The sequence below is a fragment of the Leuciscus leuciscus genome (assembly GCF_965113295.1).
Source record: "Leuciscus leuciscus genome assembly, chromosome: 16".
NCBI lineage: Eukaryota > Metazoa > Chordata > Actinopteri > Cypriniformes > Leuciscidae > Leuciscus > Leuciscus leuciscus.
In genome coordinates this window covers 14,150,993-14,163,785 of record NC_138740.1, presented here as the reverse complement: position 1 = coordinate 14,163,785, position 12,793 = coordinate 14,150,993, and the positions used below count along the sequence as shown (strand labels likewise).

General features: G+C 34.8%; 1 protein-coding gene and 1 long non-coding RNA gene across 6 annotated transcripts in view; one reads left to right on the top strand and one right to left on the bottom strand.

Annotated features, from left to right (window-relative positions):
* Positions 1-12,793, top strand: part of LOC309478043 — a 384,226-nt gene that overhangs the window by 9,377 nt on the left and 362,056 nt on the right. The window lies entirely within an intron of this gene.
* sgcd (sarcoglycan, delta (dystrophin-associated glycoprotein)) overlaps positions 6,381-12,793 on the bottom strand; it is a 276,212-nt gene continuing 269,799 nt past the window's right edge. For all 5 annotated transcript variants that reach the window (XM_082141410.1, XM_082141411.1, XM_082141407.1 and 2 more), the window contains exon 8: positions 6,381-10,449. In XM_082141410.1, the coding sequence (XP_081997536.1) occupies positions 10,273-10,449 (177 nt within the window). In that variant the 3' untranslated portion in view covers positions 6,381-10,272. The remainder of the gene's footprint in view (positions 10,450-12,793) is intronic.

The window sequence follows — 12,793 nt, the reverse complement described above, 5'->3', positions numbered from 1 at the left end:
AGCCCGTTTAAACACTTCAAAGACTTTTGAAACTGCATTGATTTGGACTTAAAAATGATGGTAACCAATGAAGTCCATTGTTAGAAGAAAAATCCAGAAATGTTTTCCTCAAAAAACATAATTTCTCTCCCACTGAGGAAAGAAAGACATGGATATCTTGGATGGCATTGGGGTGAGTAAATGATTAGGAAATTTTCATTTTGGGGTGAACTAATCCTTTAAATAAATGCTTTGTTTATAATGAGGAGGACATTTTAAGCTATGAAACTTTCAGGATGTTTTAATGGTAAAAAAATAAATAAATTAATTAACAATAATAATGATTTAATTTTTATTCCGAGAGAAAAAATGTCATGACCCCATTAAAGTTTCAGTTTGTGCAGTTTTAAATATTGGTCTCACTTCGTTTAAAATGCATCTCTAAAGATGCTCAGTAAAGGCAGACAGAATTTCAACATGACAAGCACAATAAACTTAAACCAATACCTGCCCTGACATTATTCATCACTGAGTTACGATTAGCCCTTAACAGTAGCATTGAGAAGAGGAAATATCTCTTATTCTGGTGTGCAACCACCAAAACATAGTACTTTAGATAAGCAGCCAAATAAACACTCAATAAATAAGCACTCATGGATGGCCTTGTTTGACGTTTGAAGAACTAAGTGGCTCATGTGGATGTTGTAAACTTTGAATGACTATTCAATGTTTTGTGGTTTAAACTTATGAAAAGAAAAATATGGACAGTAGTCAAAGCTTCTGCTGTCTGGCAGTTCTTCTGAAAATCTATTTGAGGCAATCTCCCATAAGAACCACATGATTCTTGATATAAACATTACTTTTTTTTTTCATAAAACATTTAAGGTCTGTTAGTTTCTTTAAGAAACTCTGCATCCCTTGAATCTTATAGCAGCAGTATCTGTCTTCATCAAGAGACCCATTTATCTTCACAAGCCATCTTTGAGAAAGGCTGTGGATATTATACAAACATTTAAATCCATTGGGAAATGAGTTGCTTGAAAATAAAATATTGTGTTGACACTAAATGGACGAACAGGCAGTGTACCAATACAGTTTAAATTCAAGCAGCATTAGCCTTCATTAATATATGTCACAATTAAAGCGGTCTAAAAGTATATTCCAAAAGTCTGTCATGGCAGCTGGAGGAGTTGAGCAAAACATCCACAGAGCTAATAATGGTAAAGGACGAAGGGTTGACATTAATTGCTACATTGTGACAGCAATGAGTCATTTGTTTACTAAGCTTTCAGTGTTGCAGTGCTGTTCTTGAGCTTGATTTTACTTCTTAAATCATTGCATTTAAACACAATAGGCTCTACAACATCATCAAACATTTGCCTAAAAGAAGAGGTTATCAAATATATCTAAATTCTTTCATCATTTACTTTATGTCATTCCAAACCTTTCAAACAAAAACAATTACACAATCATTTGGAAAAGTGTTTTTTCAGGGCTTTTTTCAACACACTCTCATGACGGTTCGTAACTATTTTATGTTTTGCTGTAAAACTTCGTCTCATCTGCAACATAAAATCTGTACATACAATATTCATTGGGGAGGACTTCCTTTTGGTGAAAATCACATTTCCATATGAATCACTTCGTACAAATTCTTACAAAATCACCACCTCATAAAATAGTTATGTTTTCTCATGAGATCCATTTTTTTCTTTTGGTCCATCCATACAATGAAAGCATTCTGCAGAAGAATTGGAACAACATGAGAGTAACTATTTTCATTTTTAGTTACTGTATCTGTATCCAGGGCCTAAAATTAACACTCGCCAAGCGCCAAATGCGAGTAAAAATCAGCGTTGGCGAGTATTTCTAACGGTGTCGATTGCCAGTTGGTCAGTAATATTTTTATGAATTCTAGCAATGCAAGATTGTAAGAACTATGTGGGAAGTTGTCTGTGCACAAACATACGAAGCGCGAACCCGGAGAGCTGCGTCTCAAGACAACGAGTGAATACTGAATTTAACTTTCTTTCAAGTCTTCTTGCGCTTGAAAATGCCTGTATTGGCGAATATCCTCATAAACATGGTCGGTTATGTCTTAAGTGAACATAAACAGTTGAGAAAGACAGCTCGTAATTTGGATTTTTGCCACCTTGTTCTTGGAAATAACGTCTGGAACGTTACTCAAAGTCGGACATTCGATCTGTGAACTTGGGGTATGTACATTGATCAACCCCCACCCTCAGCGAGACGCATAATTTGACGTCACCAAGATAAACGTAAAAACAAACTTTAACATGAGACATTAAGTTTATGTAATACTTCCTTCGTTTTTGCTTTTCATTAGCTGTTTTCAAAGCAATTTTATGTAGTTTTTATTCTGTTTTTGCCATAATTGACACAAAACATGATATGCTCTCGTTGTGTCGTGGCGACATCATGTTGTCAACATGTGAACGTAATGTCTGACTGCCTGGAACACACAACTCACTGAGGTCTGAAGTGGGACATTTAATTTGGGATATTCCCACGTCCAACCTCGTCTGGAGCGCAGCATTAGCTCTTAAAGTGACAGCAGCCTTATGATTAAATGATTACTTCCATCTGTGTAGGCCTACTTCATGTTAATAAAACAAGACAGACTAATTTGAGAGAAAAAAAACTCACTGCTCTTGACTGAATAACTTTAATACTTTATTAAATTTCTGTACCTGAAAATTGTGAATTTTCAATGGCATGTTACATGTTGGTGTCATAAATGCCTGTTTTTGCAGTTTCATGGCTGGTAAAACATTTTTTATGGATGGTAAATTTGGTCAAAGTCACTGGCCATTGGCATGTACCTGCAAATATCAGTAAAATGATTTTGTTGAACAATGTCTTAGTTGACATAATTCTAAATTTATTTTATTCTTTAAATTTTTTATGTATTATATACAGTAGGCTATATGACTAAATAAATATTATGACAAATTGCTTTTGATGTTCCTCATTTGCAAGTCGCTTTGCATAAAAGCATCTGCTAAATTAATACATGTAAACACAATTATAAAATAATGAGTCAATAATAGATATTGCATGACTATAAATAATTATCATTAAATAAATAATTTATATTGATGACAGTTAATCTATCACACTGGAAATTGATTGTCGAGCACATTGTGGAATACAGTATTTTTTGCAGTATGTTTTTTTTAAATGTATGTACAGTACATCAAATATGAACATACAGTACTACAGTATATACTGCATTATATTCCCTACAACATGCTGTGTGATATTTCAGAATCAGTTCTCCGATTCTTTTCCCCCCAGATGTCCTGTATTGGAGCTGGCCAAAGTGGTTTTGATCACACACAGTCAAATATTCACTTTAAACATAATTACTTGCTGTTTAGTGTAATCATGTGCAGGAGCATATCGAACAATTCAGGAGAAACTTGACCGAGCCATTACATTTAATTAACTTTTAAACTGGGCTGTCACTTCTGTGGAGGACTACTTAATTAGAGACAAATTAGGCCAAAGTGAAAAAAAAAAACGAAAAAAAAAAAAAACATCCAAGTGACCGGAAAGGAAGTAAAGAAATTCACTCTAAATAGCCAGTCAGTGCAAAATCATGGAATACATGTTACATTTACAATAATAATGGATTTTAGCAATACATGCGACAATTATAATAATGCACTTCTGGAAATACCTACATGGGATTCATGTGAGGTCTAAGTCACAATTAGAACCTCCTACCATGCGTGATAAATATTCATGAATAATGCATTGCGGCTACAATAATTATCGGTTGAATGTGCCGAGGTTCGTGTGGGGTTCACTGATGCAACCATGTTTACAGATGCTTTAATTGTCAGGGAAGAATTCTGAAGCGGTTTTCTCTTCACTGTTGACTTTTGAAATAGCTTGGTCTGCATTTGCCCCCGCCCCCCCTCCCCACGTCACCCCAACCCCCACAAAGTTTTGTCTTTCAAAGTCAAACTGAAAGTTTACATTCAGCACAGTATGGAACGTGGGCGGTATAGCGTAGTGTCTGACGCGTGGAAGCGGAAAGTTGACGATTTAAGCCCTGCAAAGAAACAAGCAAAGGCAAAGCAGCAGGGAAACTGGAATAGATGTACTGTAATTTGCTTTGGATAAAAACGTCCCCTTAATTATTACTTTCTTAAAAGTGGGTTGCACCTGTAGTCATTGAGGTATAACATGGTCTGCATCTGCATGGGTGTAATTCAGTAGGATTGCAGTGAGCTAAGAATAGTTTTGGAACTGTATTACCTTTTCAAGTCTTTGAGTTGTCATTGACATGCTGCTGTGTATAATGAGCAGGAATCCTATCTATTCCATAATCTATTCTAGCCATTAGTGCCACTCATGAAATCATTTCCTCTGTTGAGTTGCCATGGTTGCTGGCCTTCAACATTGAACATGTTACCAGTTGTCACCCAAACACAGCTAACTTTCCAATATTACCTTGGAGTCATGAAAAATGCTTCGTAAAATTTTAAAAACTGGTCACACTTTAAGAGTCTAACCTAACAGTCTACCCATACTCTAAAGAGAGTTAGTTCACATGTAGTTGCAAAGTTACCTATAGTTAGTACAATGTCTAATGTGGACTATCGACATTAATGATTAACAATATTCTGAGAATTATTTTACTTCATTCACCAAGACAGTATCACATAAAATAATATGTAAGGGTGTATAATGTCCATTCACAGATCATTATCACAAAATAAACTCAACCATGGTGATTAACACTAGAACGGCCATGGCGGTCATTTTGACCGTTTTGAATTTTATATCTGCAATAACTTTGTTGAAAAAATAAATACAATCCTGCTGGTACCTGACTTTTCCTAAAAGTGTCTGTATTTTCATTTAAAATGTTTTTCATATAAATTACACATAAGGCAAAAAAACAAATGAACATATTTACCTATTTCGGCCATAGACGGTCATATTGACCGCACGGAATTTCGCGGTATTATTATAGGCTATACCAATATAGCCTACACAACAATAAAATGTGGTTAAAAATACATATTCATAATACATATAAATATTCAACAACAAATAATTTAAATGTAATGATATTCAGAACAGAACAAGAATGAAAAAATAACTATAAACAAGCCAAAATGAAATGCGTTATAAGCGAAAGTGAAAGTAAGCGGCGTTAGGCTCACGTAACTTTCTAATTAGAATCAAAATGTTTCAACATTTGCGATGTATTTGGATGGTAAACTATTTCTTTATTATAGGCTTTGTACTTCACTCACGTTCCAATATCGACGGAAAAAATCATCCTCTTCACATGCGCAAAATGGTACGAATAGGCTAGCCTACTAGGCTACAAACAGAGCAGTGGAATTTTTATGTTAGGTTGACTATTTTATTATTATATGTTATTGTGGCTATAATGAACAGGCTGCAATGTCAAGATTGCAATACTGGAATATGGTTGGGGTGTGTGTGTGTGTGTGTGTGTGTGTGTGTGTGTGTGTGTGTGTGTGTGTGTGTGTCGGCGGGCGCGACGCGATCGAACTGTGTAAACAAATATGGGCTACTCCGTCATTTTGTTCAGGACATCTACGGATATTATTTATTTATAAATGTATAATTAAACTTGTTTAAATGTACAGTTTGGTGTTGTTTTGTTTTTTAAAGACATGTTAATACAATAAATGCATTAATCTCTCAATTGGGTATTTATCATTAAAGATATAGAGTTTGGAATATAGCGGTCAAAATGACCGCTTGCGGCAGTTCTAGTAGTTATGGAATTCTGGCACTTCTAGTGTTAAGACAATCATTTATTTTGCGATTATGACTGTACATTATCTCACATATTACATCGCTAATAGAAACATTTAAATGGCCCAAAAAATTATTTAAGTTTAAATATCTTGGTCAAGTTTTCGTGTATATATATCTATATATATATCTATATCTATATCTATATATCTCTATATCTATATATCTATATATATATATATATATATATATATATATATATATATAGAGAGAGAGAGAGAGAGAGAGAGAGAGAGAGTGTGTGAGTGTGTAACTGTGTATTAATACTGTAAATTGTATAAATTTCCAGTTTATGCTAGTAAAGATTCCAGTAACAGTTTATTTTAAGGTATTGTAACTTTATGCATGTTAACCCTAACCTAAACCCTAACTTTTACCTTATAAATGAATGTAGTTAATTAATAGTACTTAGTACTTATGTGTGTAATTACACAGTAACAACATAGATAGTGTAACCAAGATTCCTAAGCAAATGTTAACAAGTGTTTAACTTAGAGAAATTGGCCCTTATCCACTTTTCTTTTCTCAAGTTTATTGGTTCAGTTTAGGTTGCAAATCAATTCATAAATACAAACCGTATACATTAAGTTTAATAAATTTAATATAGACAGCTGACATTTCTTTGCATCAATAAATTTCTCTCAACAACCATGTATGCTTTGCATAGAATATGCGAGGATTTTCATCGTTACCTCAAAAGAAAAAAAAAGAAAAAAGAAAAAAACTACAGACAAGTTCAATGAGTTTCCAGTCATCACAAAATGTCAAACAAAAGTTTAATGTCACTGAATTTCTGCAAAGTGGCCAACAAAAGTCTGATAGACCAAATACAGGATAAAATTCTGCACACCATGTTGAAGAAAACCAAGATAAGTAAGCCCCAGCTTCAACCGAAGGCATTTAGTCTTGTAATATTAGCTATTTATGTAATCAAATTCTCAATTTTATTTACACAAATGTATACATGTGGGAGACTCATCCAGTATAGCTGTCACACATTGAAAGCTAGGTTACGCAAGAGCTGATGTGTTGTTTTATTATCCAAAAATATATGAAACATTTTGTGCTCCTCGTACAAAATCGTACATACACGTTGTTCTGAAGTAACGTCTGGGAGAAGAGAGGAAACTAAATGCTATATCTTTTCCTGAACACTCAAATGGCTGTAGATTAAAACCTTTATTCAGCACAAAAATTCATCAAACAATATAATGAGCACATCAAACAACAGAAGTATCCGTCCGTGAGTCCTGTCTTTAGTTGAGTCGTTCAATACAGGGGAAAGGTCAAACAAACGTAACGTATATTACACGTAATGTTTTTGCTCTAACCTCATTCAGTTATGTCACTGGCGTCCGTCTTTTAGTGTCAAGCAAGAGTTTATTACAATAGCAATCAAGCACACACACACACACACACACACACACACACACACACACACACACACACACACACACACACACACACACACACACACACACACACACACACACACACACACACACACACACACACACACACACACACACACACACACACACACACACTATCAAATTTCAAATTCTCCTGAAAAATCAAAAGAGAATGAATATGATTAAGCCCTTCTGTGAGGCTGTGTTGTACCCTACAGAGTTCCCTGTGTTCCTCTCCTTTCACTACCCATAGAATTTAGTATGTTAATTGGATGTTAATTTAAACGCAATGATCACAGCTGTCACTCCTCATTGCTTCAGATATAGTGGGCAAGTGGCAATGAATTTCAGTGAGAACCACTTAAATTATATCACAGGATTTTTTTTTTCTTCACATTTCAGTGGAATATAACCCATGGGAGTGTGAAATGTAATTATACAAGAGACAAGATTCAGTGTTTCATATAGGGTCAGTTCAGATCTACATTAAGAACAATCAGTGCGTCCGAAATCATGTACTGTCTGAGTAGGAAGCATATGAATTTGAACTTACTCTCCAACCGTTAAAAAAACGTATGTGTTATATAGTATGAATATGGGTAGTATGTGCTGCTGTACATCCGCCATGTTGTCACCGTCACGTGAACTACCAGCGTCAGTTGCGTCGCTTCACTTCCATTCATAAATCCTCTCCCGTGGCCTCATGGGATAGTAAAGTGTCCAGCGAATGCACACTTCAGAATCTCTCCGGAAGTAGTAGGTCTTCTGGGGACTTTTTGCATTCTGATTTTGAATACTATGAATTCGTACATACTACTCGTTTGCCGTACTGTTTTTCGATTTCGGACGCAGCGAATGTGTCTTTCCATTTGCATTCTGGCATATGGTGTATACTATATTTCTATACATGCTACCGTTCAAAACTTCAGTAAGGGTCAGTAAGATTTTTTTTGGTAACACTTTATTTGAAACCTTTTATATATATAATGCATTATTAAAGTATTCACTATGCTTTGCAATGCATCTTCTAATGCCTTGTATGATATTATGAATAGTTGTAAACAGTTATATTACATAAGGGTCACACTTTATATTAGTCTTTAACTACCATGTACTTCCATCAAAAAATTATTATGGTAGCACTTTATTTGCTTACACTTTATTTGGTAACACTTTATTTTACAGTGTCATTGTTGTGTATATTACATGTAGTTACTATAGTAATAACTATAAATTAAGCATAATTACATGCAACTAACCCAAAACCAAACCCTATCCCTATGGTATGTCAATACTTGAATGTATAATTACAGTGTAATTAAGACACCTTAAAATAAAATGTAACCCTTTATTTTAAGGTGATGTAGTTACATTGTACCTACTCAAATATGTAATATTAATTAACTACATGCACTTACTATTGAGTAATGGTTAGGGTTTGGTTTAGGGTTAGTTACCTGTAATTATGCATAATTGACTGTTATTACTATAGTAAGTACATGTAGTAATGTGTAACTACGTCACCTTAAAATAAAGTGATTCCCTTTACTTTACCGTCCTGTTTCGCATATACATACTATGCACTTATTTTAGTAATGACACTAACTGACACTTTCGTTGGGATGTACACTGTACCTAACAATTATCACTTTATTTTACAGTATGTGCACTTTCAATGTGCTTACAATGTACTTATTGTGTTGATGTTGTATTGCAAAACACTTTTGCTGCTATTGAGATGGGTCACAGGTAAGGTTAGGGACGAGTTTGGTGGCATGGGTAGGTTTAAGGGTGCGTTACGATTTAAGGAAAAGGCCAAAATGTGTAATTATAGATGTAATTACATGCAGGTATTTAAAAAAATATATATTTAAGTACAATGTCAAAACATGTATGTACAGAATAAGTGCATTGTATCAAATGATTAATTTAAATATTAGTACATATAGCCGTTAAAGACCCTTAATATAAAGTGGGACCAAAAAACCCAAACTTCTGAACGGTAGTGTATGTACAGTATAAAAGCAAAAACAAAATGAGCCAATTCCTCTTTCAGTCTTGGGAATTGGGAAGTGTGAACTTTCAATTCATTTCCAACAGCTTTGTTTTACATGACAGCTTTGCTTTTTGGTTTGGGTGTCTTGGTTTGTTTAGCACATTTTAGTGTTCAATTATAGAGAAAGAACAAAAGTCAGGCTTAACACACACAAAAACAGTAAAAAACATCCACACATCAAGAAAGTGTTTCTCCCAAACTCAACTTTTCTTCATTCCGTGCCAAGCCAAAAACAAAAGAATTTCAAACAAAAATCTGAAATGTTCTCTTCACCTTTCCAAATTAACGTGGAAATCAGCGCACAACGTGTGAGTTTGGGGTCACTGGGTTTCTCAACATTTTATATGCAATTAAAAAAGTTGATCTGTGGGAGCAAAAAGCAAGTAACTTAAATGCATGTCTCCTTGTCTAAATAAAAGTCAGTGGGGTGTGCTTCTTGCCACGAGTGCATTGTATTAAGGCACAGGCGCTGTTCTCCTTTTTGAACAGAGTGGGTGCATGGGTTCCATCCCAGTGCAAGCACAGTTTTGGTTCAGGTGATCACCATCATGAGAGGCATCCCACATGGAGGGCTGTCAATGTAGGACTTGAGTAATAATACAAAATGAGATGTTACAAATCGTTTTTGACCTCAAAACAAAAGAAAACCGTCGCATTTATGTGGCGTATGCAAGATAAAGCACCCACTGTACTTTCCTCAGCAAAACATAATTGATTCTGATAGAAAAAGAGGACGCTAATGAGAAAAGGCGAGGTATGCGCAAGTTTAATGATGTCGAATGGATTTCTGGTGATCACCTTGAAAGTTTCTGGTTCAAACATTGTTTTACAAAGTATTTTCACGAATCTTGAGGAAATCCTTTTCGGTTCTTGTCAACGTTGGATTCTTCAAGAGGAACGAGTCCTCTGTATGTATGAGTGTTATGTAGTGTGTGTGTGTGTGTGTGTGTGTGTGTGTGTGTGTGTGTGTGTGTGTGGAAGTGAGTTTGTGTGTATCTAGAGGCATAAGTTGCTGCTGATCTGGCAAGTGGAGCCAGTTCCTGCTTGTGATAAGAAGAGTTTTCCGTTGGGACAGACACACACCTCAAAGACAGTCTGTCTAGTTCCAGAGGGGGAGGGGGCTTTTCCCTCCGGCAGACGTAGGAGCTTGATTTTCCTGGCATCCAAGGTGATCTAAAGAGAGAGAAAGGAGAGGATCTGAAGTTGATTTTTTTAATAAACATACCTTCAATCGGTTTATGTCACTTTCCATGAACAAGGTACAATGTAGGTCCTTTATTGTCAACCTCAGAGGCCTTTATAGTACATTCATTGTTTGAATATTACTTTTTAAAGCCTCTTTCTAAAACTTGGGACATATATAAAACTATGAATTTGTTATTTTATAGCAATAAACATTTAAATCAACATCAAAATGAAATAATAAGCTACTTTGGGACCTTTTGGTGGTTTATAGTCAGAGATACACTTGTATTTTCCATAAATTAAACGGGAAAAAACTGTTAATTAAAATGATAGCTTTTGTTAATAAAATGACAATACTTAAAAATATTTTACTACAATGAATATCATTATCATAATGTTAAAAGTTTGGAATATTTTTTATTTATTTTTTTATGTTTTTGAAAGAAGTCCTCACCCAGGCTACATTTATTTGATCAAAATACAGTAAAACAACACTGCAAAAAAAATGTGGCTGCGATTAGTTATAACAACTTAAAATTTGTTGAGATAACTTAAATATCCAACTTAACTAAAGTTAACTAAACTTAATATTTTAAGTCAAGCATGAACACATACTTTTTAAAGTTGAAACAATGTTGGATTTTAAGTTGTGATAAATAATCGCAGCAATTTTTTTTACAGTGAAGTAATATTGTGAAATATTTGTACAATTTAAAACAAATTTCTATTTGAATATTTATTTATTACGGTGACGCAAAGCTTAATTTTCAGCATCATTACTCCAGTCTTCAGTGTCACATGATCTTTCAGAATTCATTGTGATATGCTGATTTGCTGCTCAATTATGAACTATAGTTGGTACTCAATTGTTAATAATGATTCTTATTATTATCAATGTTGAAAACTGTTTTTGCTGCGTAATATTTTAGGATGAATAGAAAGTTCAAAAGAACAGCATTTTTTTTTTTTTAAATGGAAATCTTTTAGGGATTTTAAATGTCTTTACTGTCACATTTGATCAATTTAAATTGTAATAATATTTCACAAAATTACAGTTTTTACTGTAATTTAAATCAAATAAAATGCAGCCTTGGTGAGAATTAGAGACTTCTTTCAAAAACATAAAAAAAACCCCGAAATTATTCAAAACTTTTGACTGGTAGTGTGTCGACATGATTTTATGACATTGTTACTGTATGACTTTAATTGTTGGATACAGCAGAGAAGGTCAAGACCTCTAAGGTGAACAGGCCAAAATCCCTATTTTAAGAGATATATGGAAATTAGATGTGCTTAAAACTAGACACATTTCACACTACATTATTTTTTGTTAGATAATAATGTACCATATTCATAGAAAGTACCTTCTATAATGGTAAAGATTAGTTCCATGTTGATTTTTCTCTTCAGAACTCTCAAATTGTAGGCCCAAAAAGACCAGCATTGTCATTTTATTGAACAAAATATTCCATCTCGCAGCCTGTTCATCCAAGTCAAGTCCTCTAACCTCCTACATCCAACCAATCGTAACAGTTTCAGTGACATAAGCACTCCAGTAAGTCTCGCTTAGACACACTTTTAGCCCTTTGCCCGAGCTGCTCCTTTCTCATTTCTCACTTTCTATTTTTCATGGGACCCTTGAGAAAGCATGTATTACCAAGGCTGGGAGAGGAGCTAGTCAAGGTATAAAAAGGTAAGAGGAGTCATTACTGACAGCCTCAAGGAAACATTCCCGTCAAATGACCTGAAACACTTTTTAAGCAGGGGTCTCAGCTGACTTCCCCAGACATCTGCTACCGGGCAAATTCGAGTGAGGGAGGGCTTTTCCCCCCTCTGAGGTGGCTAATGTGCAAACCTCCAGTCTAATTGTGGTGGAACTGTCAAGGGGGCAGTTGGGCCGGCGGAGGTGTCTGGTAAAAAAAAAAAAGAGCGACAAATGAAAGTGCTGAGGGGTACTGGAGTGGAATATGCGACAGACGGGAGAAAGTCAAGAAAGCATAACCTGAAACTATGAGAGCTGATTCAAGCTCGGTCCCTTGACCTCACTGGGACTCGTTTATCTTTCAATCTGCAAGTCAAATGGCAAAACCCACGGGCGTAGCAATTATTATAAATGGGGGACATGTCCCCTATCACGCTTTTAGAAATTTCTGCAATAGTTCCTAATCTTTTTTTTTTTTTTGGAGAGAGAGCATGGATAATTGTGACACTTTGCTCATTTATTCAAAAAATAATAATTCTGGTAAAGCTCAGAATTTTTTCCTCCATGGCTTTGGCATGTTAGCAGATATTAGCTGGGCCAATTCAATTTTTACCTTGATTCAATTCAAAT